The 24,611-nt window shown below is 60.7% G+C and overlaps 2 protein-coding genes across 3 annotated transcripts in view; one reads left to right on the forward strand and one right to left on the reverse strand.

Moving 5' to 3' along the window:
- Nucleotides 1-6: 6 nt before the first annotated feature.
- Nucleotides 7-9,286, forward strand: NT5DC2 (5'-nucleotidase domain containing 2). Of its 2 annotated transcripts, XM_023195656.1 has the most exons (14): nucleotides 7-230; nucleotides 4,370-4,554; nucleotides 4,768-4,842; nucleotides 4,994-5,049; nucleotides 5,147-5,240; nucleotides 5,374-5,502; nucleotides 5,612-5,672; nucleotides 5,754-5,856; nucleotides 5,967-6,068; nucleotides 6,310-6,391; nucleotides 8,371-8,457; nucleotides 8,557-8,697; nucleotides 8,779-8,843; nucleotides 8,929-9,286. In XM_023195656.1, the coding sequence occupies exons 1-14, from the start codon at nucleotides 212-214 to the stop codon at nucleotides 9,188-9,190; spliced, it is 1,461 nt and encodes a 486-aa protein (XP_023051424.1). In that variant the 5' UTR covers nucleotides 7-211; the 3' UTR covers nucleotides 9,191-9,286. The 2 variants fall into 2 exon arrangements, with proteins under 2 accessions (XP_023051424.1, XP_023051423.1); XM_023195655.2 differs by lacking the exon at nucleotides 8,779-8,843 and having other exon boundaries at nucleotides 9,049-9,286.
- The window catches only part of STAB1 (stabilin 1), a 28,455-nt gene continuing 13,007 nt past the window's right edge, over nucleotides 9,164-24,611 (reverse strand). Inside the window, exons 22-69 of the mRNA XM_023195653.2 lie at nucleotides 24,105-24,216; nucleotides 23,451-23,637; nucleotides 23,272-23,365; nucleotides 23,001-23,159; nucleotides 21,780-21,875; nucleotides 21,088-21,183; nucleotides 20,882-20,929; nucleotides 20,567-20,697; nucleotides 20,283-20,394; nucleotides 19,733-19,810; nucleotides 19,549-19,647; nucleotides 19,317-19,415; nucleotides 19,035-19,166; nucleotides 18,703-18,831; nucleotides 18,486-18,542; nucleotides 18,025-18,108; nucleotides 17,309-17,504; nucleotides 17,096-17,191; nucleotides 16,960-17,005; nucleotides 16,782-16,858; nucleotides 16,439-16,564; nucleotides 16,160-16,233; nucleotides 15,930-16,004; nucleotides 15,551-15,673; nucleotides 15,195-15,242; nucleotides 14,941-15,018; nucleotides 14,693-14,839; nucleotides 14,246-14,386; nucleotides 14,086-14,145; nucleotides 13,530-13,706; nucleotides 13,360-13,446; nucleotides 13,102-13,251; nucleotides 12,954-13,010; nucleotides 12,647-12,848; nucleotides 12,143-12,292; nucleotides 11,953-12,057; nucleotides 11,702-11,809; nucleotides 11,423-11,616; nucleotides 11,179-11,323; nucleotides 10,966-11,099; nucleotides 10,714-10,879; nucleotides 10,520-10,629; nucleotides 10,313-10,432; nucleotides 10,078-10,227; nucleotides 9,898-10,002; nucleotides 9,648-9,794; nucleotides 9,452-9,565; nucleotides 9,164-9,373 (exon numbers count right to left, since the gene is read on the reverse strand). Coding sequence (XP_023051421.1) covers nucleotides 9,317-9,373; nucleotides 9,452-9,565; nucleotides 9,648-9,794; nucleotides 9,898-10,002; nucleotides 10,078-10,227; nucleotides 10,313-10,432; nucleotides 10,520-10,629; nucleotides 10,714-10,879; nucleotides 10,966-11,099; nucleotides 11,179-11,323; nucleotides 11,423-11,616; nucleotides 11,702-11,809; nucleotides 11,953-12,057; nucleotides 12,143-12,292; nucleotides 12,647-12,848; nucleotides 12,954-13,010; nucleotides 13,102-13,251; nucleotides 13,360-13,446; nucleotides 13,530-13,706; nucleotides 14,086-14,145; nucleotides 14,246-14,386; nucleotides 14,693-14,839; nucleotides 14,941-15,018; nucleotides 15,195-15,242; nucleotides 15,551-15,673; nucleotides 15,930-16,004; nucleotides 16,160-16,233; nucleotides 16,439-16,564; nucleotides 16,782-16,858; nucleotides 16,960-17,005; nucleotides 17,096-17,191; nucleotides 17,309-17,504; nucleotides 18,025-18,108; nucleotides 18,486-18,542; nucleotides 18,703-18,831; nucleotides 19,035-19,166; nucleotides 19,317-19,415; nucleotides 19,549-19,647; nucleotides 19,733-19,810; nucleotides 20,283-20,394; nucleotides 20,567-20,697; nucleotides 20,882-20,929; nucleotides 21,088-21,183; nucleotides 21,780-21,875; nucleotides 23,001-23,159; nucleotides 23,272-23,365; nucleotides 23,451-23,637; nucleotides 24,105-24,216 — 5,478 coding nt within the window. The 3' untranslated portion in view covers nucleotides 9,164-9,316. The remainder of the gene's footprint in view (nucleotides 9,374-9,451; nucleotides 9,566-9,647; nucleotides 9,795-9,897; nucleotides 10,003-10,077; nucleotides 10,228-10,312; nucleotides 10,433-10,519; nucleotides 10,630-10,713; nucleotides 10,880-10,965; nucleotides 11,100-11,178; nucleotides 11,324-11,422; nucleotides 11,617-11,701; nucleotides 11,810-11,952; nucleotides 12,058-12,142; nucleotides 12,293-12,646; nucleotides 12,849-12,953; nucleotides 13,011-13,101; nucleotides 13,252-13,359; nucleotides 13,447-13,529; nucleotides 13,707-14,085; nucleotides 14,146-14,245; nucleotides 14,387-14,692; nucleotides 14,840-14,940; nucleotides 15,019-15,194; nucleotides 15,243-15,550; nucleotides 15,674-15,929; nucleotides 16,005-16,159; nucleotides 16,234-16,438; nucleotides 16,565-16,781; nucleotides 16,859-16,959; nucleotides 17,006-17,095; nucleotides 17,192-17,308; nucleotides 17,505-18,024; nucleotides 18,109-18,485; nucleotides 18,543-18,702; nucleotides 18,832-19,034; nucleotides 19,167-19,316; nucleotides 19,416-19,548; nucleotides 19,648-19,732; nucleotides 19,811-20,282; nucleotides 20,395-20,566; nucleotides 20,698-20,881; nucleotides 20,930-21,087; nucleotides 21,184-21,779; nucleotides 21,876-23,000; nucleotides 23,160-23,271; nucleotides 23,366-23,450; nucleotides 23,638-24,104; nucleotides 24,217-24,611) is intronic.

Raw genomic sequence — 24,611 nt, forward strand, 5'->3', positions numbered from 1 at the left:
GGCGGGTGCGGGGCTGCGGGCGGCCGCTCGGCGCTGGCTGCTGTGCGGAGGCCACGGCGGCTCGCGAACCGCCTCGTCCTCGCCCTCCTGCCCTGGCTGCGGCCCCCCGGGTCCCGGCGCCCACTGCCCCGGCGCCCCGCGCTCCGCGCCCGCCCAGGCACCCGCAGGCGGCGCGGACCTCAGCGCGCACCTATGGGCTCGCTACCAGGACATGAGGAGACTGGTGCACGGTGGGTGAGCTGGGGCGGGACGTGCGCCGGGGTGTCTTCCGCGTGGACTGACTGACGGACCGAGCCCCAGGGCGCCGCTCCTCCGGGGAAGCACCCAGTGTGGCTCGCCAGGGCCGCGGAGCCCAAGGGCCGGGCTGCTTTTCGCGAGAAGGTCCGACCGTTCATCCCGGGGGCCTCTGGGGCTCCCCGACGCCCGGGGGCGGGCGGGATGTTTGTTCCCCGGCTCGGTCTGAGGAGTTCGGGGCGCCTTGAGCGGCTGCCGGACTGCTCGGCCCCCGCCGTCTGCTTTCGGGGTCCCGCCCAACGTGAGACCGCGGCGGAAACGCCCCCAACCCCTTGTTCTCGGCCAGCCCTTAGTTGGGGCGGGAGAGTGCTGTGGACAAAGCCAGCGAGCGGTGCCGGGCGGAACGGGCTCCTGGGGACGGCCGGACCAAAGGGGACACCGGTTGGACTTCCCAGACACATCTCGATGTCACCCTGGAGGTCCGGCCCCCTCTCAGCACGGGAAGCGAAGACTGGGAGAAACCAAGTCACCCCCGCCCCCTCTAGCCCAGACTAGAGCTGCAAAGGGCACTTAACCTCCCTGTCCCTGCTCTCTCCCTCTGAGAAATGGCTTGAGGAGGCTGAGGCCACTTCTTAGAGGGGGCCGGCTAGGGCTCACTAGTGAGGCCCCAGAGCTGAGAGTGCTGGACATCTGCCTGCTTGTCTTCCTGCGTCTAGTGGGGCCCTGCTTCTGCAGCAGACAGATGTGGTTTGGGTCGTGACCCTATCACTGAGCAGCTGGGTGGCCCCAGGCAAGCCTCACCCTCTCTCAAGCATGAAAGGCAGTCCTGGGGCCACTCTGTCCCAGGGTTGGGTGATGACTGGAACCAGGCCAAGTGGGGCAGGGGAGCTTCCGGAGGAACCCCCAGGGGTGACGTAGCTTTCATTGTCTGATAAGACAAAGTGGCCCTGTCTGGAAGATTCCAACTGGCTAGACAGGGGTTTTCACTCCGGCTTCGTGGGGTGGCTGAGAATCACTTCTTGACCAGTGAAGGCAGAATGGTAAAGGCCCCTGAGGAATGGTCATTTTGAAGCCTTGGGCATCTCTCCACCCTCGAGGTCCGGGGTTGAGTTTGTGTCTGTGGAGAGGCAGCCCAGTGTTATTTATGAAGTTTTTGCTCTGGGCCCGGAGAAGACCCTGTAGAGTATCCTGAGAAGCCTGCCTTGGAGGTTTCAGGGAGGAGCACGGGGATCTACTGGACATTGTCCTCCTGGGCCTGTCTGCATCTTTGGAGCCTCACAGCCCTCTAAGCTCCTCTTGTCATACAACAAGCAAAGTCATTTCCACCGAGATCCCATGGTGAGCACCAGCAAGAGCCAGCTTCACACCTTTGGGCTAAAGGCCCGCTTTGGGCTAATGCCTATGGGCTAAGAGCAGCACAGCAGGTCCCTCAGTCCACCAGCCCCCACCCGCCTGGCCTCAGTGTGGTGACAGTGGGAGGCTAGGCTGAGGGGCAGAGTGATTAATGTAGGTGGGGTGACTTGAATGGTGATCTCAAACCCAGTTCCTGTTACTGGGTGGTTTGGAGCAAGTGACTTCACCTCCCTGAGCCCCAGTTTCTTCCTCCGGACGATGGGGGAATAAGTGAGACTGCCTCACAGGATGAGAGTGAGGATTGAACGAGACCAGCCTCTAAGGCATCCACAAGTGTCATGGCTGCTAGGGAGCAGTTGGCCCTGGGACCTGGAACCATGGGCAGGTGTGGGAGCTGGGGCTGAGGAGAAAGGAGGGCAATTGCTGGATATGCTGGGTGGGACACACCCTCAGCTGCCCCCCAACCCACACCACCTATGGAAGGGAACAGGCCGCTGTCGCCCCAGAGCCAAGACTTTTCTAGTCTAGAAATCAGGCCAGGCCGCCAGGCCATGTGGCTCTTTCCCCATCCTGCTTTGTTCTTGGGAGGACTGTCTGCCCCTGGGCCCCTGGGAACATCCTTAAGGGCAGAGGTGAAGGCCAGGACTCTGTGCCAGCAAGGGGCTGTACTGGCAAGCAGACCCTCCCAGGTCTTCTGCACCAAGAGTCATAGTCACAGTTGGTTCCTGGGAACTCAGGACCATGGGAAGGGCAAGGCCTAGGGTCCTAGTGACGCCAGAACCCTGGGCCTTGAGGGGTGGCTCAGAAGCACCTCCCTAGAGCGTTGCAGTCAACTGTCCAAGTGAGGGCTCCTGTCTACACCCATGGATCTTTGGAGCAGCAGCTCTGTACTGGCCTGGGGAAGCAGCTACACCTGATCCCCCACCCACATCCTGAACTGGGCCCCAAAGGAAAGGGGTGGGGATGGAGCCCTGTGTTCCCAGAGTGCCTCTGAGGCAGGTGCTCTGTGCACAGAGCACATCAACGAGGCGTCTGCCTCTTGAGTGCAGCAGCTGCCAGGCACACTGTGGGGCTTCCCTGGCCCTCTGACCTGGCAGCTCCTGCTTTGTGATCGGCACTGGGGTTGTGGCTGAGACAGGGATCCCCTGGAGTCTTACAGCTGGGGTCCCTGCAAGGCAGTGTCCTGTCCATCTAGTCCTGCCTGCTCCCTTCTCCCTGCAGCCCCTGCTTCTGGAGGGACACTAGGAAATTGGGGACAGGATGCTCATAGGCTCAGGAAACATATCACCCATTTAATCCTGTATATGTGCGGGTGCAGAGTGAGATTGCTGCACAGAGCAGCACCTTCCATGTGACCCTCTTAGTAATTCTGTAGGTTGGTACAATTTTTTTTTTTTCTTTTTAAAAATGTTTTCACAGAGACAGGGTATCGCTATATGGCTTAGACTGGTCTTGAACTACTGGGTTTCAAGCAATCCTCTCGCCTCAGCCTCCTGAGTAGCTAGGACTATAGGTGTGTGCCACCATGCCCCACTTGGTACAATTTTTCCTACCCTTTTAGAAACTAGGAAACTGAGGCCCAAGAGGTGAGGTGACCTTCCTGAAGTCATAGCCACGAGAGCTCCCTCTATCATGGTTTTGTCTGGTTGACCTCATTGCATGTGGCCTTCCTAGCACATCTCCTTTCCTTTCCTTTCCTTTCCCTTCCACTTTCCCCACTGTACACATAGGGAAACCAGGGCAGGTAACGTGGGACCTCTCAGCCTCATCTGCCTCCTTGGGACCCCAGAACCCATGCTGCACAGTGCCCTGCTCAGCACCCTGCTGTGGGCCTCAAAGCCAACTGCAGCCTCCTGGGAGCAGCCAGAGACTGCTTGGGCCACTTGGGGTGGCCACGACCACATCCCCAGAAGGAGCAGCCCGGATAATGGCCCAGAACCTGACATCACGTCCTGCCTGTCGTAATTAGCAATGTTCCCTGGCTAGAGCCAGCAAATGTCATTATATGGGCTGGCGGGTAGCTGAAATCTGATTAGAGGGGCCTCACTCTTCCTGGGCTGTGGGAGGTGCACAGAGCTGGCGGCCCAATCAGCAGAGGGACACCCCCTCCCACTAATGTTCCGGAGCCCCAGTCCCAGCTCTGGGAAAGGTAGAAAAGTCAGCATCCATGGCCTCAGCCCCCTAGTCTGGCCATACAGAGCCAGCCACTTTGGGTTGGAGTCCTCAGTGCCCACACGCTATCCTCACACATAATCCCAGGGAGGCTGAGAGATGAGGCCAGGGGGCAGGGCAGGGCCCCTGAGAGGAGCAGAGGAGCCACTGAATTGTAGGGGGCCAGACAGTGATGTTCCTGCATGGGTTTTGAGCAAGTGGGAGGATTTGCACTGCAGAGCATCCCAAAAGCAGCTGTTCTGGGGCTAGGCAGTGAGGAGTTGAGTGACTGCTGCCAGGGTTCTAGCATGGCCCTGTGTCTGATGGGGCTTAGTGATGAGGGCTTGGAGTAGTCACAGACTCAGTACACCTGGTGGGCTGCAGGAGATAGTGTAATGCAGGCAGGTGTAACCATGGGGAGGCGCTCCATCCAGGGGCTCTGCCTTACCCTAACCACGTGACCCTGGGCAAGTGACTTCTCTCTGGGCCTGTTTGAGCATCTGCAGCACTGCAATAAGAGTGGGGTGTTTCTGAGGCTTACGGGGCTAGTCCCCCACAGAGTGCTCGGGAGCCATAGCTGCCGCAGGGATCATTGTCCCCATCACTGCCTCCCTGCATCTCCTTCCTCTAGACCTCCTGCCCCCCGAGGTCTGCAGTCTCCTGAACCCAGCAGCCATCTACGCCAACAATGAGATCAGCCTGCGTGACGTTGAGGTCTACGGCTTTGACTACGACTACACCCTGGCCCAGTATGCAGACGCACTGCACCCTGAGATCTTCAGCGCCGCCCGTGACATCCTGATCGAGCACTACAAGGTGAGACAGGGATCCTTGCCACCAACATGCCCAGGGCCTGGAGGCCGGCCAGACCCACCTTGGCCTAAGCTCAGGGCTGAGTCGTGGGGCTTCCCTGGCCCTCTTGCCTGGCAGCTGCCCTGGGCAGGTGGCTGGATTGACCCCCTGGGGTGGCCACCAGCCAGCAGGTCTGGCAGGGCTATTGGCTTAGGCCTGGCCGCTTTCCCCCGGCAGTACCCAGAGGGGATTCGGAAGTATGACTACAACCCCAGCTTTGCCATCCGTGGCCTCCACTATGACATTCAGAAGGTGAGTGGCTGGACCTGTATAGGGGCCCCCTCCTTGGCATTCTCTTGGTATGGTCATTAGCTGGGGTTCTGGTATGGGCTGAAAGAGGCTGGCTTGGGGCTGTGGTGAAACTGCCTCCTCACCGTCTGTCCTGCCTCCCTGACGCCCCCAGAGCCTTCTGATGAAGATTGATGCCTTCCACTACGTGCAGCTGGGGACAGCCTACAGGTCAGTTGGCTCTGCCCCGACCCCACCCCCGCCCCACCCTACACTGCTGTTCTGGCTCAGGACTACCTTGGACTGATGGTATCTTGGGCCTGCTCAGGGGCCTCCAGCCTGTGCCAGATGACGAAGTGATCGAGCTGTATGGGGGCACCCAGCACATCCCACTATACCAGATGAGTGGCTTCTATGGCAAGGTACTCCATACCCCAGCAGCCAGCCTGCCCCATGGACATGTGCCCAAGTCCCAAAGCAGATTTGGAGCCTTCATCTCCAGCACTGAAGGGGGTGGGGCCCCAAAGGGTGTCTGAGACACTGGCCCCTCCCCAGGGTCCCTCCATTAAGCAGTTCATGGACATCTTCTCACTGCCGGAGATGGCTCTGCTGTCCTGCGTGGTGGACTACTTCCTGGGTCACAGCCTGGAGTTTGACCAAGCGCACCTCTACAAGGACGTGACGGTGAGGATGCTGAGCCTGCCCTCGGATGGCAGGGAAAGCTAAGTCCAGCCACCGCAGGACAGGCCCGCCTGGGCCCTGCTGCACCCTCATTGTCCTCCACCGCCCCCAGGACGCCATCCGAGACGTGCATGTGAAGGGCCTCATGTACCAGTGGATCGAGCAGGACATGGGTAAGGGTGGATAGAAGCCCTGCCATGGCCAGCCTGAGCAGGTGGCAGGGCTGGCCCTCACAGACCCATCTGCCCCATTAGAGAAGTACATCCTGAGAGGGGACGAGACGTTTGCCGTCCTGAGCCGCCTGGTGGCCCATGGGAAACAGCTGTTCCTCATCACCAACAGTCCTTTCAGCTTCGTGTGAGTCCAGCCCCTGTGGACAGAGGGACAGCAGGGCCAGGGCTCTGGGTGGGGAGGGCAGGCACAGAGCTGCCCTCAGACTACTTGCCACCGGAACCTCCTCCACACAGAGACAAGGGGATGCGGCACATGGTGGGTCCTGATTGGCGCCAGCTCTTCGATGTGGTCATTGTCCAGGCAGACAAGCCCAGCTTCTTCACTGACCGGCGCAAGTATGGGCACGGTGGGGGTCACAGGGTCAGGGAAGGGGAATAGAGGCCTCCCCCCAATGAAGGGACTGAAACAGGAGGCCAGCCTGGCGTTTGCCCACTGCCCAGTGTGCTTGGGGTGGGAACACCCCCTTGCTGGCATGGGTCCACTTGAGCAGGTGGGCCTTTATGCAGGAGGGATGGGGGTTGCCCGGCCCATGGCCCAGCCACAGACTGGAAGTCAAGCTCTTTACCTGCACCCCAGGCCTTTCAGAAAACTCGATGAGAAGGGCTCGCTTCAGTGGGACCGGATCACCCGCTTGGAAAAGGGCAAGATCTATCGGCAGGTAAGGGCCATCTGGGGAAAGCAGCACATGGTGGGGGCATGGGGCCTAGCCAGGGCTCCAGGCTGTGCAGAGGCAGCCACTGAGGGAGCAGCACAGCTCCTTGGCCCTGAGCAGCCTCACACAGGCAATGGCTGGCAGGGAGCAGGTCTGGGTGGCCTCGAGAGCTTGACCTCTGGGTCAAGCTGCCTGGCTTTGAATTCCAAACTCCACTACTCAGCAGAGGGAGCCTGGCCTCATTGCCTGACCTCTGTGCCTTGCTTCCCTTGTCTGCAAAAGAGGTGCAATACTCTCTACTGAAGCTGTGATATAAAGCCCTCAGAATGGCCAGTGGGCCAGGTGCGGTGGCTCATGCCTGTAATCCCAGCAGTTTGGGAAGCCGAGGCTGCAGGATAGCTTGTTGAGCTCAGGAGTTTGAGACCAGCCTGGCCAACATGGCAAAACCCCATCTCTACTAAAAATAGAAAAAATTAGCAGGGCATGCACCTTTGGTCTCCAGAGGCTGAAGTGAGAGGATCACTTGAACCCAGGAGTTCGAGGCTGCAGTGAGCTGTGATCACACCACTGCACTCTAGCCTGGGCAACAATGCGAGACCCTGTCTTCAAAAAACAAGAATGGTCAGAGATCATGAAATGCCAGATAAATGGTGTCATTTCTTGGGGCTGAGCACTCTGCTGCAGCCAGAACAAGTCTGGTTGTGGACAGCTCATTGGGTGCTCTAGAGAAACTCCTCCTTCCTACCTGGCTAGGAAAATGAGAGGGACTGGTGTTGAAGTGGGATTGGGTATCTATGAGCAGGCGGTGATTAAGGTTTCGCCTTGGCTGGAATACAGAAATCCTGGCTGAGCTGGGCTTCTTCAGGCTAGGGGGTCTAAAGGCCTTGGGGCTGGGGGAGGGGGAAGCCAGCAGCTGGCCAGGGGAGCAGTGTGGGGGTGGCCAATGCCCAGGCCTGGCCTGCAGGAAACACTCCCACCCTCTCCGCCCTGCCCACTGCTCTGCCTCCCACCCTTCTGCACCCAAATGCTCCACAGCCCTCGGGCCCAGGTGTGTCCCATCAGCTCTGAGGGGGCTGCTCTCCCCTGTCTTGGCATCCAGCCTCAGCTGAAGAGGATCATGCACCTTTATGGGAAACACATGACTTTCTTCCCTGGCAGCTTTCACGCAGTTCTTTATGCCCAATATTCTGAAGCTGCCTTACACTGTGTGTTGGATCCTGCCTGTTACTAGGAGTCTTTCAGTCTCCTGCCCCTTGAGACTCTTTCTCTTGGTCTATGGCCTGAGTGGGCCTCTGTCCCTCCACTTGAACTTAGTTCAGCAATTGGCTTCTCCCACACCACCTGTTTCCCCCAGCGCTTCCACTTCTGAGGCTTTGGACGCACAGACTGCTCCAAGAACTGTGCTTGCTGGGTGTCAGTTCCTCTCGCTTTTGGGGTGTGGACTCCTGCCCTGGTGGCTGCTGCCTGAGCATTACTCCGGTGATTCCTGCTCTAGGCCTCTCAGTTTCTGCTGCCCTGTGAGCTTCCCCAGTTACATGTGGGCCTGGCTAAGTGTCTCCATCTTTCTCCGGCTCCAAGATGCTGGTGGCCCTGGTGAGGTCTGCCGTTGGTCTGCCAGGTCCCTCTGCACTGAGGCAGGGGAGGCCAGCAAGGACTTCAGGGCTGCAGAGCCTTCCCTGCAGTTTATTCCTTACAAACAGGGATTCAATCCCTAGCCTGGGGTATGTGTGAGACCACAGGGAGCAGGGCCTCAAGGCATGGGCACCATGCCAGGCCTATAGGGCACCTTCCTGCAGCAGGCAGAATCCCCTTCCCAAGTAGGAGGGGGAAGTGACAAGGACCAGGGCCCAGGGAGGGAGCAGCAAGGCCACGGGAAAGGGCAGCCGGCATCCGGCTGGATTTGGGCTGCCTCTGGGGATTTGGGTGGGCGGAGTGGTGGAGGACAAGGCACGCTTGGCTCAGCAGCATTCCCCTCCTTTCCCTAGGGAAACCTGTTTGACTTCCTGCGCTTGACGGAATGGCGTGGCCCCCGCGTGCTCTACTTTGGGGACCACCTCTATAGTGACCTGGCGGTGAGGGAGGCAGGGCTGGGCTGCAGGCGGGGAGGGCCAGGAAACTCCCCCCACCCCCGCAACTGGCGCTGAGCCCAGTTCCGCCGCCCCACCCACCAGGATCTCATGCTGCGGCACGGCTGGCGCACGGGCGCCATCATCCCTGAGCTGGAGCGTGAGATCCGCATCATCAACACAGAGCAGTACATGCACTCGCTGACGTGGCAGCAAGCACTCACGGGGCTGCTGGAGCGCATGCAGGTGTGGGCCGAAGTGGCTGTGGGAGGGCCAGGGCAGTAGCCGCCTGGGTGCATGCACCCAATGCACACCTTGTGTCCCCAGACCTATCAGGACGCGGAGTCCAGGCAGGTGCTAGCTGCCTGGATGAAAGAACGGCAGGAGCTGAGGTGAGCAGGCGGGGCCGGGGCAGGAGTCCCAGCCAAGCCACCACCCCAGGCCCACCCCTCAAGTGCATCGTGTCTCCCTTGCCAGGTGCATCACCAAGGCCCTGTTCAACGCGCAGTTTGGCAGCATCTTCCGCACCTTCCACAACCCCACCTACTTCTCGAGGCGCCTCGTGCGCTTCTCTGACCTCTACATGGCCTCCCTCAGCTGCCTGCTCAACTACCGCGTGGACTTCACCTTCTACCCGCGCCGCACACCGCTGCAGCACGAGGCGCCCCTCTGGATGGACCAGCTCTGCACCGGCTGCATGAAGACCCCCTTCCTTGGTGACATGGCCCACATCCGCTGAGGGCGCCTTTATTGTCCGGGACAGGCCCCCGGCCCCTCCCGCCCTGTCCACCCTGGGCGTCCACCCAGATAAGCAATAAAAGTGGTCTCCTCCCTACGCGTGCCTCTGCTTTCAGCCCGAGTCTCATCACTTGACTGTGAGGATCCTCTGGGTGTCAGGGAAGTCCTCCTCCAGGAGTGAGTCCTAGGAGAGCAGGGCTGTTGGTGGCCGGCATGACCGGGGCCTGGGCCCATCCCACATCCGCCACACTTCCATGCTCACATTGAAAGGTTCACAAAAGGTGTCACTGCCAAAGACAGGGTTGGGGACAGAGACCAGGGTGGGGTTGGTCCCTTCTTGCCATGGTGAGAAGTCGTCAGCAGCATCCTCTTCCGCCTGGGAGTAGCAGAGGGGTGAGTGGCAAGGCACCTTGAGCGAGATCCAAGGATCTGCCATGGCAGCCCCAACCCAGCCCTACCTGGAAGGCAGAGAAGCCAAAGCCCGTGGGCTTGCCTCGGGCACGGAGGTAGAGAGCTCCAGCCACCAAGCCAAGCAGTGCTCCAGCAGCGAGCACAGCCCCCACGCCTGCTGCCACAGGTGGGGCTTCGGGCGCCAGCACTGCCTGCTACAAACAGGGAGAGTCCTGACCTGGCGGGAGCTGTCCCACCACCTTCCCCAGGCGGTTGGGGATGCCAGGAAGGGCTCTGCCTCCCCATTCCCCAACTTACAGGCTGTGGGGGTGCCAGGAGAGGGCTGGCCAGAGCATGGATGATGCCATTGAAGGCCATGATGTCCCACACAATGACACGGCTAACCACAACTGTCCCCGGGGCCTGCAGGGAGACCAGGGTCAAGCCCATGGTGAGCAAGAGCCAGGGCCAACAGGGTGGGACAGTTGCCAGACTCACCACAGGGGCCCAGGAACTGTTGTCAGGTCCTGCATCACTGATGATGAGGCTGAGGCCTGAGTGAGCTGGAAGCAACTTCCCCTGGCTGGCGTTGGCACTTAGGAGGGTGGCATTGGAGGCGTGCAGCTCCAAGTCTGGGCCACTCAGCGTCTGTGGGCAGAGCAAGGCCTGTTGGCCTGGGCCAGATGGAGATGGCCAATTTGGGCTCTGCTCTGCCCACACCCCTGCTGGTTACCATGTTGTCCACAAAGCCTTCATTGACAGGGACAAAGAGTGTCTTATATGTGAGTTCATCATCCAGGAAGTCCAGGAAGTCGAGACCCCGCTGGGTGGCATTGGCGTAGCCCAGTAGCATCTGGCATGGTGGAAAGACAGAACTGTGAGCAGGCTCCCTGCTCAGGGATCCCAGCACCCTCCCCCGCCAAGGCTGGGCCCCACACACCCCATAGAAGGTGGAGAAGTTGGCAGTGGCAGCCAGCACATCCAACAGCTTCCCATTGCATGTGCTGATCCCGTCACCCACGAAGCCATCTCGGCATCGGCAGGCCACATCTGCAGGAAAGGCAGGTCAGTGGCTCAGCGGATTGGTGGGAAGGGGCAGAGCCGGGGAAGTAGGGTTTGGTGGGGTGGATGCACCTTGCACGCGGAAGCAGTAGGCATCCCAGCGCTCCGAGAGGTTCTTGCGGGCACCCAGGCTGACTATGCCCACCCGACCATTGCCACAGTCCGCCACAGGGAAAACCACAGGGTGGGCAGCGGAGCCGTTGGCCAGCCAGCCCATGAGGCACAGGTGGAAGCCCAGCTGTAGGAACAGGAGGGGATGCTGAGACCTAAGACCCAGTCAAGGCCTCCCCCAACACTTGGCCCCAACTTCTGGGCCCCACACACCTGCTGGGCAGCAGAGAGCTGAGGGAATGAAGCAAGGACGGCTCCCTGGGCTTTGCATGCCGCCTCAGCCTCCGAAAAGTTCAGACCATAAGGGCCGCTGGTGGCCTGGAGGTGGAAGACACCAGCCCGTTTCTCTGCAGAATAGAGGGGTGCATGGTCAGCTGGCCAGCTCTGAGGGATGAAATGGGTACTGGGAGTGGGCAGGGGACACACCCTGGAAATGCAGATCAGTGCACACAGCATCTGAGTGGCAGGGTGGTGGCCGGCCCAGGCAGCGGTCCACAGGCGGTTCCAACTCCTCCAGACACTGCAGTCCATCGCCTACATAGCCTGCGTGGCACTCACAGCGCCGTGTGTTCTGTGGTTGGGGAGAGCAGTGGGCGCCCTTCGCCCCTCAGAGGTCGGAAGGTCTGCCAGGCCTCCCCACCCTGGCTGCTTGGCTCCCCAACCTGCTCACCAGACCGGTGCTTAAGCAGTCGGCATGCTCGCTGCAGCCCCCGCGGTGGCCATCTGTGCAGGGGTTGCGGGCCCGGCAGCTCCAGCCATCACCCTCGTAGTCAGGCAGGCAGGTACAAGTGACCGCTGTTCCTACCTGGCTGCAGTTGGCGTGCTCACTGCAGCCACCATGTCCGTCCTGGCACAGGTCTGCCACTGAGGGCAAGGAGGCAGTGGTTGGATCCAGTGACTGCAGGGGAGTGGAGGCCTCCCACCTCCATGTCCCCGCCCACCTGCTTACCTGTACACACGCGGCCGTCCCCTTCGTAGCCCAGGCTGCACTCGCAGCTGTTGCCTGCACGGCACACAGCCTTGGGTGCACAGGGTGGGGTACACACAGGCTGCAGCTCTGTCCCCCAGGGCCCAGCCCCCAGAACCAGGTTAGTAGTTGCCTTACTGGCCTCTGCCCGTTCCACCCACCCTTGGTGCCTTTACTGATGTGTGCACATGTACACAAGTGTGCAGGGTAGGCACAAGCACGGGGCTACTCACCCAGTTGCACCTCACAGTGTGACCCAGTCCAGCCTTCATCACAGAAGCAGGAGCCAGAGCCCCCAAGGCCCTCATCACAGCGGCCATGCACAGTGCAGCGGCAGGCTGGGGAGAGGGACAGGCAGGAAGATAAAGATCGGCCCACAAGGGCCAAAGGAATCGGGCCGTGGGGCAGGCAGGGACGGCCCACCTTGACAATGGGGCCCAAAGGCACCCGGTGCACAGAGTTCACAGGCTGTCCCAGCAAAACCTGAATGGCACAGACACTGCCCACTGCCACTCATGCCGTCCATGCACATGCCACGGTCACTACAAGGGCTGCTGGGGCCGCCAGGGCAAGCTGGGGATGGGGTAGGAGAAGGGAGGTGGGGCCAGAGGCTCTCACCAGGACCCCCACACATGTACCTCCAGCCTAGCCCTGCCATCTGTCCCCAACCCATGTCCCCACACTGCTAAGATCCCTCCAGGCCTGTGTCCTGGAGAACATCCAGACCCCCCAGCACTCCTCCCCAGGTTCTGCACTGTCCACACTCCCACCCTGCCTCTCCCAGCACTCCTGCTAGTAAAATCTACTCACCACCCAGAGCTCCCCAGCCCTGGATGCCCCAACACTCTCTCAGGGACAATGGCCAGAGCTGTGCCTTGGCTCTCTTGGGGAACAGAGGAGCCAGTCAACAGTGTCTGCAATGCTCACCTTGGCACTCACTGCCATAGTGACCAGGGCAGCAGCTGGGCTTCCAGGTGGTGGTGACACAATTGCGGTGGCAGCCCCTGCCCAGGCCTTGGGGCCTAGCCCAAAGGCTGTGCTGGACCCAGACGCTGCGTAATCCCAAAGAGCGCAGCGGAGGGGACGTCCAGAACTTCGGGTAGAAGCGCCAGCAGGCCTCAGGGCTGCCCTGGGCCAAAGGAGTCAGGCCGCAGTTGGGTGGTTCTGAGTTTGGTGGTCCTTGGGCTCTGCCTGCCCCCACCCCACCACCCCCACTCAGCCCCTAGCCCTGTACCTGCTCCTGTGACCCCTCAGGACAGGGTGGCTCCAGCCCACAGATGCTGCAAGTGTTCTGGAAGGGAGGGAAGCCAACACAGCAAAGTCAGATGGACGGACACCACAGGCAGGTGGGCTTCTACCCGTCTGCCTCTGGCCTCCCTCACCAGTCGCAGGGGCCGGGTCTCAAAGTGGTCACAGCGAGCACCAAGGCCAGGTGGCTCCAACAGCTGGTCGATGCCATAGGCCAGGCCACCCTCAAAGGGCAAGTGCCGCTGCACAATGCGGGCATCATCCTCACCCACCATGAGCTCACCCTGCAAGGAGAGAATGTGAGGTATGTGGGGGTCACAGGTGCGCTCCAGCTCCACTGCCAGGGCCCCTGCCTCCTACTCCCCTCATCCAAGCCCTCTCCCCAGACTCACGGGCCGCGTTCGGCTGCAGGAGAAAGAGATGGGTGTCCCATGCATGGTTCGAAGTGGGCCCAGGTTGGGCAGATCAGATGCCAAGGCCTGAGCAGGTGGAATCATGATTGGAGGTGGAGAGGCAGGCTGAGCTGCAGACAGTGAGGACCAAAGTTGGAGGCTGTACCCACCTCGACATTGCGGATCATGTGGCCCCGCAGAATGGCTGCTAGCTTGTCACGGTGGTCCTCATGGTACAGCCAGGCCTGGCGATCTGGAGGCAGGGCTCGAAAGGCGGCGTCTGTGGGCCACAGCATTGTGAAGGGCCTATGGGATGCCTCTCGTAGCAGGGGCAGGAGGCTGGCCACCTGGTGGGGTGCAGCAAAAGTGTGGCAGTCGCAGCCCAGTCAGAGACTAGTGAGCAAAGGCAGGGAGCTGTTCCACAGAGGAGGAAGGGGCTCCACACTCACCCACTCTCATCTGTGACCATCCCAGGCAGGAATGTGTGTGCACACATCTCAACTGTGCACACTGCTGTCAGAAATGCGGGCACACATAAGCACACCCATGTGCTCACCCTGGGGTGCTCACGCACACAGATGTGGCTTGTGCACACGTGAGTTCACACAGGCTCGCATGGGACAGTGGGCACACAGGTGGGCATGCACGCACAGGTACGCTTACACACTTGCACACACTTCCACGTGCATATGTGTCCACAATGACAGGCCCACACGGGAGCAGTACCTTCAGGAGGCCGCTGAAGATCTTGTAACCGAAGCCCTGGGCAGCAGCGGTGACATTTCTCTGAGGAAAGGCTCTCATAAATAGCTAGGCCAGGCGGGAAGGGAGGATCCCAGGCCCCCAGCTGCCTGCCTTCCACCTCCCAGGCCCGTGCCTGTCATACCCTTGGGATGGGTTCATCATCCGGCTCCCAGTGCAGCGCGTCGGGGGGCAGCAGGACACGGTCGATGAAGTGCAGGATGCCATTAACGGCCTCATGGTCGCTGCTCACCACACGCGCGAAGTCATTGAGGTATATGCTGCCCTGGGGGCGGGGCACAGGGCTGATGAAGCAGATGGGTGGGGTTCCGGACCAGGACAACAGGTGGGCGGGGTCTGGGGCGGAGTCAGGGCAGGGGGCGGGACTCAGTCCTCAGAAGGACGTAAGGGCCCTGGGCAGGACAGGCCCACGGCAGTGGGCGAGGGCCAGGTCGCGGGCGGCGTCTGGGGCTGGACTCAGCTCTGTCTCCGCGAGGCGCCTCCTGGCTGGGGGCGGTGAGGGTCTTGACTACGTGGGGCCCGGGCACAGGCGCGCAGGGGCGGGGCGAGGCAGGCCAGAGCCGGGGCTCACCTCCCTCTCGCTGAAGCGCAGTGGGTGCCCCGAGAGCGCTGTGGCGTATCCCTGCTCCAGCAGGTCCTCACTCCGCAGCCGCCGGCAGCCAACCACGTGGTAGCGAAACACCAGCTGGCGATGAGCACGAATCCGGGCCAGCTCATCCTGGGGCAAGGGGAGTGGGGTCCCTGACTGTTGCCTCAGCCCACGCAGGGCCACCACCAGAGCGCCCAGCCCTGCCCAGCGTCGCTCTGGGGGCTGCATACCTGCGACAGGTTGCTCATTAGATCTGCGTGCGGCACGAAGATGGTGAAAGGCCCATCGCCCTTGAGCTCCTTGTATTCCTGAGGGAGGCAGCAACAGTGTGAGTGGAAGGGGAGAAGCCTGAGGCCTCCATGGATCTCCTGGGGAAGACTTGGACTCAGAGAGAACAAACCAGCCAACCCCCTGACCAGATGGGAACAGAAGCCCAGAGACGGGTGGGACTTGCAGGTCACAGAGGCCCAAGCTGGCCACTCACCAGGAGGTGGAGGCTGAAGAATGAGGCATGCTTATCCCTCAGGAGCTCCTGGGGGGGCGAGGGTCAGCTCAGATTTGGGGCAGCCCCCATTCAGGGCCTGGTGCCTGTCCCAGCACCTGCAGCCCAAGGTCTAGCCAAGGCAGACATGAGGAAAGGAAAGCCGCGGGGTCTGAGTTGGGGTCAGGACTAGTTTCGTGGGTCATAGCTGGGGTCAGGCCCAGGTACAGTCAGAGGTCAGGCTCAGTGTCATGGTCAGGGCCAGGATCAGGATCAAATCAGGGCTTTGCCAAGACCACGGGTCAGGCCCATGGGGCACAGGCAAGACCAGATCAGGAGTCTGACTTGGGCATCATTACCAGGCCGACTCGGGCACGGCAGGTGAGGCCGTCCCCCACGGTGTTGGCTGTGTCGCAGGTACATGTCCTCTGGCCATCCCCTGTGCTTTTGCAGGTGGCATATGGACTGCAACCTCCATTGTTCTGAGGCAGGGACGGGAGAGGAAGGTATCAGTGGCTTCCAGGACTTCTCTATCCCACTCAGCCCTGTGAAAGAGGCCATGAAGGCCCCTGCTCAGCCCCCTAGATCCTATTTGCTACTGATCAAACTCGAGCTTCAGGGGAGCATAGCCCACCCTGCAGAGGCCCTTAGGACCCTGCTGGAGGTGAGGAGGGCTGGTTCCTGCCTCAGTCCCCTCTCCTCCTCCTCAGTGAAGGAGGGCGGGACTAGGTGCCTGACCTTAGAGCAGGGGTCCAGGAGCTCGCAGGTCCGGATGCCATCCCCACTGTAACCCTGGCGGCAGCTGCAGGAGACCTGTCCCCAGTCTTGATCAGTGGGGCTGCTGAGAGCCAACAGCTGGCCAGCACCCTGTGTAAAAGGGTCACCCCCTCCCTGGGCCTGCCCTGAAGGGAGGCCCCATCCTGTGAGGGCATGGCATGACCCCCCGAGTCCAACCCTGCCATGCTGACCTGCTGGGGGCCAGTGGGGATGCACTCAGCATGAATGTGGCAGCCCCCGTGGTGGATGAGACAGCTGTTAATTTCTGGGGGAAGAGACACTGGGATGGGGGTGACCCTTAGAGGACCCCCTTCATCTGTCCTCTGTACCAGCTGTCCCACCCCCTCCTCTCTCAGCACCCCCAGTCCCCACAAGTCCCACATGCCCCTCAGCCCTTCCTAATCTGACTCAGATCACTGAAACCAGACCCCTAGCCCCACATACAACCCAGGTTGGGGGCCTAGTCTCACCCTGGCACAGCTCCCCGTCACCCATGTAGCCATCCTGGCAGGTGCATGTCCGCTGCCCGGGTGCCACCTTGGTACAGTTGGCATGAGGGGAGCAGCCTCCATGGCCATGGGCACAGGGGTCCACCTCTAGGGGGAGACGGTCCCAGAGAGTCCTTAGGAGTAGGCACGGGGCCAGGGGCAGGACAGGAGAGGAGGGCATGAGAGAAAGGAAAAGGTCAGAGGGAAGGGTGAGTCCCGAGATGGGACAGTGAGGGGGGCTGGGCCTAGAGGAAATGAAGGGGGCTCTGTGGGGACAGCCACCCCAAAAGTTCAGAGAGGGCTCTGGGCGTCCATGTGGCTGGACCTGAACAGAAGACGCCATTGCCAGAGTATCCCGCAGCACAGGCGCAGGTGGAGGCTCCGGCCGAGTCCTGCACACAGCTGGGAGAGGTGGTAGTGGCTGAGCCCATGCCTGTCCAGCCGTGCCTTGACCCCCAGGCTCCCCGCCACTCATCCACCTGCCTCAGGCTGGGCCTACTCACTTGGCATTGGGGTCGCACTTCCTAGGGCACTGAGGACTGGTGATTTCTGGGGGACAGGAGGATGACTCTGGTCATTCAGACCCAGGAACAGCCTCCTCAGTAGCCATCTGCCCCCTGCCCCTTGGGACCCACTCACTCTGGTCACAGCGGAGGCCCTGCCAGCCCACGTTACAGACACAGCTTCCGTCCCCTTGCAGCCCCTCCTGGCACAGCCCATGGGCACAGTCACACACTGCAGTGGGATAAAAGAGAACAGGGGTTTCCCAGTGCCTCCATCTTGTCCCGGCTGGGGTCTCCAGGCTGCTCTCTGCTGCCAGGAAGCCCACCCCCATCCCTCCCCAGTCCTCACCTCCGGTGCAGTTGGGCCCGTAGCGGCCCAGCTCACACATCTCACAGGCCGTTCCATGGAAGCCCTCATGGCAGTGGCACTCCCCGCTGCCCAGGAACCTGTCCTGGCACTGCCCATGGCCCGAGCACACCCCCCCCAGGCCTCCTGGGCATGGCTCACACAGTGTGCCAAAGAAACCAGGACAGCAGTCCGGCACCTGTCGGTGTTGGGGGTGGAAGAGAGGGTGAGAGAGGCCTAGCAAGGTGCCGGGGGAAGGGGAACGGGGGCATCTCGGGGCCACAGAGCCACGGAGCAAAGCCCCTCAGAACCCCAGACCCAGGGACGAGCAACTCAGAGCCGAAGGAGACACAGAGATGCCTCCTAAAACCCTCCCTCTGGCAGGGTGGGGAAACTGAGGCTCAAGCAAGGAAGAGCTGCACCCAGATCCCACAGTGAGGGGCCGAGCCAGGCCCAGTTGCTGCCTCTGGGGTTTGGCTGACGGAGCCAGCTCCAGACTGCCCTTTCTTCCTCTCCCGGTCTCCACTCCCTCCCCCGGGGTAGTGGACACAGGGACAAACAGTAGCCCTCTGACTTCAGACCTCTCTCCCCTCTCCTTCTTCTGGGTTCTGGCCTCACCCTAGTCCCAGCCCAGTTTCTGCCCTTAAGATCCAAACTGGGCTCCCCCCTGGGCCCCACCCACTCCCACCTCCTTCTCTCCGGACAGGCTTGGGGCAAACCTGGATCTTCTTGGCACATGTGTAAGAGCAGCCCCGGGAGAAGGAGAAGCCAGATCGGTAGACACAGCTCTTCCTGGGTGTGTCCTGGAAATGGGGACAGGCAGGAGGGGTCAGCCAGTGGCTCGGGCAGGGGCAGGGCGATGAATGGGGACACAGACAGATGGACCACAGGTGTCAGGCAGATGAGCAGAACAGCAGAAGGGTGAGAGAGGGACCAAGACAGGCAGACCGATAGGAGAGGGCAGGCAGGATCCAAGCCTCGGGCCACAAGTCTGAGGGCGTCTCCCCTCAGTAGAGCCACGCCAGCCCTCCAGGCCTCTATGGGGACGTCAGCCACCCAGTTCCCTGTGCCTGGAGGCCTGGGCCAAACAAAGCTGGGCTGGAGGGTGAGGGGATCCGGCACCTTGGAAGAAGTGAGGGCAGGCAACGCAGGGACAGAGCTACGCTAAGCCCAGTCTCACCTGCAGCTGGAAGCCCTGAGTGCAGCGGAATTTCCTGGTGCAGTTTACACATTTCTCCTAGAGGGAAAAAAGGTGGGGCATCAGGCAGTCCAGGCCTGGATCCCTGCCCTTCCTCCAGGACGGGCTGACCCATGCGCTCCGCCCCACCAGTCAGGCCAGCCAGCAGCTCCCAGCTCTGAACTCCCGTGCCGGCCTTCCTCTGGCCCCAGCCTCTCACCCTCAGGGCCTCAGCGTGGCTGTGCAGGCAGCGACTTGAGCCCACCGTCAGGACCCCTGACAGGCCAATCAGCGAGCGGCCAGGGGCCTCCAGCATGGGACCTTCCAGTGGCACATGGTTCACCTCAGGCTGGGGAGAGGGATGGAGGCTGAATCCACCCACCCACCACCCTCACCTGGCAGGGCTATAAGGTCAGGCGGTACTCCAGGGCTGGGGACTCCCTGGAGCAGAGGTTGGAGGTTGGAGGCTCACAGCTGGGGACACTCCAAAGGGAAGGGATCTTCAGGGATAGGGGCCCAGGCTAGGGTCTCCTTGCTCCCTGACCCCCAAACCTGGCCACTGTGGTTGTAGAAGACGATCCAGTGGGCAGGGCCCAGGAGGGAGTTGCGGTGTCCACCCTTCCGCAAGGTTTCCATGGAGAGGGCCTCCCCCAGGACCACATGGTGCCGCACCGTGTCTGCGTCCTGGGAGAGAAGGAGAGAAGGCAGGGGACTCCAGGATAACAAGTGCCCTGGACGGCATGCCGCACCCACCGTGTCCCTTCGTGGTGGGATGGGAGGCTCGCTCTCTTTGCCTTTGCCCTCCCCGCCATTGCCCCAGCCCCATGGCCTCACCAGGTGGCTGCTGTTGCCCTGAGCCTCCAGGGAGCGGTTGGTGGGCACAAAGATGGTGTAGGCAGTGGCAGCCTCAATCTGGGACACCAATCTATGGCGCTAGGGATGGGGTGGAGGTCAGGGATGGGCATATTAGTTGTCAGTCCTGACACTGGGAGCCAACCAGCTCCCTCTGGACCTGGGGCACAGTGTCCCCTGAGCAGGCACGTCGCCTCTTGCCAGCCTTCCTTACCTGCAGCAACTCCCGGAAGAGGCTGAAGGCAGGCACCAAGTCCAGCTGCTGCAGCAACCCCTGCCCACCGGGCACATCCCCTCGGGGGGGCAGTAAGACCTGGTACAGAGCACAGGGCCTGGTCAGCATATCATTGCTTCACGGCCTGCCTGCGAGGTTCCCTGCACACACCCTCCTGCTGTACCTGGCTGAGGATGTGTAGGACACCATTGGTGGCAAGGAGGTCAGCCACGTCCACGCTGGCATTCTGCACCCAGACCCTCTGGAAGGCAGCAGCAGAGCTTAGCCACAGGTGAGCACAGATAGACCCTTAAAGGTGGGACAGCCCCAACAGAGAGACTGCCGGGCACACGGGCACCCACGGGTGATCCGCAGGCTGGCCCATGAGCTGGGTCCTGCACAGAAGCTCCTCCCAGGAACTGACTCTGATCCTGAGTCAGACTCGGGATCCACCAGCTGGGCACGCAGACTCCCCCCAGGGTCTGTGGTGAGAGGGGCGCTTGTGCATGTGCAGACTCAGATGGATAGACAGCCCTGCAGGCAGTCACTCCTGGCCCAGAGACTCAGCGCCGATCAGCAGTGCGTCCTGAGCACATCCTTTGAGCCCGGCTCTGGGCAGGGCGAGGGGACCCCAATCTCATCCCATGGGGCCTCTGATGTGGGACAGCCTGCAGCCACTCAGGCTCCCTTCCATGCCTCCCCGTCCCCTTTTCTGCCCAGAGTTCACCACATACCCCACTACTGTTGCGAATCTCCCAGCGTGTGGTGGGGTTCAGGGTGGCCACTTCCTGCCCACCCAGCCGGGCCAGCTCCTCCTCGAAGAGTGCACCCTGGAGAAAATGGGCCCTGACAGGGCACAGTTTGGGGGGGTCATGGAATCAGGTTAGTGTAACTTACAGAGACCTTTGGGACTGGGCCCACCCCAAGGGGTGAGTGCCTGCCAGGCTGAGGACTCGCTAGGGAGGGGCTGGGTCCCACAAGGAAGCCCCCTCCCACAGCCTGGCAATGGCAGCCCCACCTGACCAGGCTCGGCAGCATCCTTGGCTGCAACCAGAAAGCTCGCTCCTCAGGGTTCAGCTGACGGACAGCAGACTCGGAGGGCACTAGGGCTGTGACTTGGCGATCGGCAGGAAGCGTGATGCCGGCACTCTGCATGCACACAGCGAGTAGGGGCAGGAGCAGTGAGGAAGGCAGCCATCATCTTCAGATTCTCTGCTCTAGGCTCCAGGCCTGCCCCCAACCTCACACTCTTGGAGATGTTATATGGCACCCCTCCATCCAGGCAGGCCTCCTGGATTTAAACCCTCAACCCCAGCATTCTGCCCTGTCCTACCTTAAACCACTGGTAGAAGACGGAGAAGTGGGCATTTGCCTCCAGCTCCTAAGGGAAGCGAAAAGGCTGAGGTCACACGACCAAGGGCAAATTCAAGCCTTTCCCCACCACGGTTCCTGAGCAGTGCCCCTTTCCCACCTGAGGTGCTGGAGAGGGCTCCTCCCCAAGCACAGAGAAGACAGAAAACGAGTCTGAGCACCCCTTACCCGGAAGATGTCTCCATAACAGCTGAAGCCATCACCCCCAAAGCCAGGGGGGCACGTGCAGACCCGCTGACCTCCCCCTACTGCCCGGCAGGTGGCCTGGGGTGGGAGTGAGAAAGGGCCTCCATTCAGACCCAGATGGCAGCTGGGTCCCTCCCTCCCCCATCTCTTTGCCTGTCCAGCCACCCAGCCCCAGCCCCTGCCCCTTGCTCTGAAGCCACCCAGTCTGTGTCGGTAGCGCTCCTTCGGTGTGCCTAGCCCTGCTCCCCAGGATTACTGGGCATTTGACACGAGCGTTACCCACGCCAGGTGGATACGAGGGAGCTCAGGGCTGCAGGAGCACCCAGGAGGCCCTGTATCCTCTGGAGCCAGAGCTGAGAGCAGGAGGAGCTAGCCAGGCCCAGGTGCGGCTCGCAGAGGCAGGGGTGTGGTAGGGTGGAGCAAGGGCAGGGGACAGCAAGGAGCTCAGCGCAGCCAAGGACAATGGAAGCGGGGCAGGAGTGGAACAGAGAGAGGAGGCTGGGCAGGGGCAGGTGAAGTGGGACAGGAGTGACATGGTTGGATTTGAAGTTTAGAAAGATCTTAATCCTGACAGTATACAGAGAGACACCCAGAGATGGGGAGGGAGGGACAGAGCTGCAGCTAGGCCCACCCCAGAAAGCCTCCCCAGGGCTCTGAGCCTTGCACTCCCTTACCAGGCCATGGCAGCCACCATTGCCTGCCCGGCAAGGGTCGATGGGGCTGCACTGGTAGCCGTCCCCGGCAAAGCCCAGCTTGCAGGTGCATCGGCTCTGGAGAGGTTAGGAACAGACGGCCTTGTCTCATGATGAGCATCCAACCCTTTCTTCCTCCATTACTTGGCTCTCTCTGGGCACTGCCCCCGGGGAGGCCTGTCCAGAGCCCGGAGGAAATTCTCCCAGCCCTACTCTCAGAGATCTGTGCTCCAGATGGGGAGACAGAGGCCCTAAGGGGAGACTGGCTCTCAGGATGAGTCCACGGAGGTGAGAGCATTAGCAGAGAAGCGTCGGTGGAGACTTGGTGCCCCTACACTTGGAGCCTGGGACCCTGCCAGGGCCATTGAGGCTAAGTTTGTGGCAAGTGGGTAGGCATCTGCCAAGGCCGGCCCCAGGATAGTGGCTCAGATCCCACCTCCACCCCTGCCACTCTACTCAGCTGCTCTGGTCCCCCAACCAAATGCCAGTGCTCCTGGGCTTGTCTACATTGCAGGTGAGTGACCGGTGAGACCCCTCAGATCTCAGGTGCCCTTGTTTGCACGTTGGGGGCATCTCACTGGTGCATTCAACACCTCTGTTCTGAATTAAGGCCCTAATGGGGTTTGGAGCTCCAGCTGTTACACCTGTCAGTTCTTACTGCTAAGGCCCAGAGGCCTCCTTGGAGTTGGGAGAACAGGGAGCCCCACAGGCCTGGCCACACAGAGGCTGACCCTGACCAGCCAGGCCTGGCCTCCCACTTGGCACGTTAGACAGTCTTCAATGTCTGGCTGAACACTGGTTCACCAGTCCTGAAATGCTCTGCATGGAAGGCTCCAGGTTCTGAGCTCCGGTGACTAGATTCAGACACTGCAAAGTTCTGGGGCTGGATTTCCATGAGGCTAAAGTTTTGGGGAGGTCACTCCCATGGGGAGGGGCTCTTCCTGCTTTGCTCAGTGTCGTATTCCCTATGTCTAGAACAGGGACTAGCATGGAACAAGTGCCTGATAACACCTGGGAAAGTAATGAGCGGATGGATGAAGGAGGGAATCCCAGATGCCACTACTCAGCATGTCAGCACTGGGTTCTCATCTGCACCTGAGGTTCCAGACCCTGAGCACCTGACTCTGCATTCCAGGAGTCAGATGGGGCAGGGAGAGAGTCCCCCGGAACCAAGGCTCCCGCCCCTTCTCTGCCGCACCTCACCTGCCCGGGGCCCACATAGCTGCAGAGGGCATCAGCGTGGCAGCCACCTCTCACGTCCAGCTCACACTCATCAATAGCCACACAGACGCGGCCATCCCCACTCCAGCCTTTGTGGCATGTGCAGTGGTGGGTGCCCAGGGACCCAGGGACACACTCAGCCTATGAGAGCCATGACAAATAACTCAGGGACACAGGAACGTAGGCAGAGGGCTAGGGCATCCCACCTCCTGCCTCCGGGTCAGAACTCCAGGGAAGGAGCAAAGGGACTGACATTCTCTGAGCAGCCGCCACGGTCCGGGTGGGAGCAGGGGTTGCTGGGTGTGCAGGAGAAGCCATCACCCTCAAAGCCAACAAGACAGCGACATCTGGGGGTGGGTGAAGGAGGAGGCTCCAGTGAGCCTCAGGTGCGAAAGGTCACAGGTGGAGCAGACAGAAGATGTGAGTCCTCACCTGGCAACACCCTCCTGGCTAACACAGCGGGCATGCAGGTGACAGTGCTGGGCCAGCCCTGTGGGCCCACAGTCCCCCATGGACTCATTGCAGAACCGGCCGCTGAAGCCGGGGGCACACGTGCCCTGCTGGCACACCCCCCCACTGCCTGGGCGGTTGTCGCAGAGACCATGGACACAGCCGCAGTCTGTAGGGAGTAGATGGGAACAGGGAAACTGAGAAGCAGGAGGCAGGGCTGGCTGGGAGCCAGGATGGATTTGGGGGATATAGGGAGTGGGGCAGCCAGTACAGATTTGACTTCAGGGAGGAAAAATCAGAGGTTATCTCAGACTCAGTGGGCAGGCAGACGAAATGTGAGGGGGGCATTCTGAGCTTTCACTTATCCCATTCTAGTTGCCCTGATCTCAACACCACCATCAGGAAGTTCTTCAGTGTGTCTGGCCTAAGTCCCACATATTTTAAATTAAGCCACAGTTTCCTTCCTGGCATGGGCGAAGCAGACAGCATCTCCTTTCTGTTCTCAAATCTTCCTCCACTCCCCGTGGCCTTCATCCCTCCTCCTGGGGCTTCATTTCCCTTCTTGAGAGCCCCCAGATCCATTTCTAACCAGACCTTTTTTCTCCCTAGGAGATGGCCTGAGCCAGGACCACCCACCTTCCTGGCACTGATCTCCATGCTTGTTTGGGTTGGAGCAGATGTGGCAGGCGATGCCCTTGTAGTCTGGGAAGCAGAGGCAGGCCCCGTTGCCCTGGATCCCATCACTGCACTACAGAGTGAGCAGGAGGCAGGATCAGTCATGGGAAAGGGACTCTACATCCCTTCTCCTAACACCCCCTCCTTTCATGGGCTGGCTCTGAGCTCTTGCTACCCATGAGAGCTCATCCTGGAAGGGATCTTCAAAATCACTGATGCCACCAAAGACCTATCCCCTAAAAGGCACCTGGCCCTGGAGGTTTTATGAGTGACATTTGCTCAATTCAGAAACACATGACTCCTGTGTTCTATAGCCAGGTGCTAAAGTAACCCTGATATTACAAAGTGGTAAAAACAGAACACGAAAGAAAACTACTGCCAAGTAGTCTTTTTGGAAATAAATGCCAAAAAAAATCTATCTTATCTATTATTATTATTATTATTATTATTATTATTATTATTATTATT

The sequence above is a fragment of the Piliocolobus tephrosceles genome, chromosome 2 (genome assembly GCF_002776525.5).
Source record: "Piliocolobus tephrosceles isolate RC106 chromosome 2, ASM277652v3, whole genome shotgun sequence".
Taxonomy (NCBI): Eukaryota; Metazoa; Chordata; class Mammalia; order Primates; family Cercopithecidae; genus Piliocolobus; species Piliocolobus tephrosceles.

Coding starts and splice junctions, on each gene's coding strand:
- NT5DC2 (XM_023195656.1), top strand. Junction 6,392..8,370: donor AGGGCAAGATCTATCGGCAG/GTAAGGGCCATC, acceptor TCCTTTCCCTAG/GGAAACCTGTTTGACTTCCT. Junction 8,458..8,556: donor ACCTCTATAGTGACCTGGCG/GTGAGGGAGGCA, acceptor CCCACCCACCAG/GATCTCATGCTGCGGCACGG.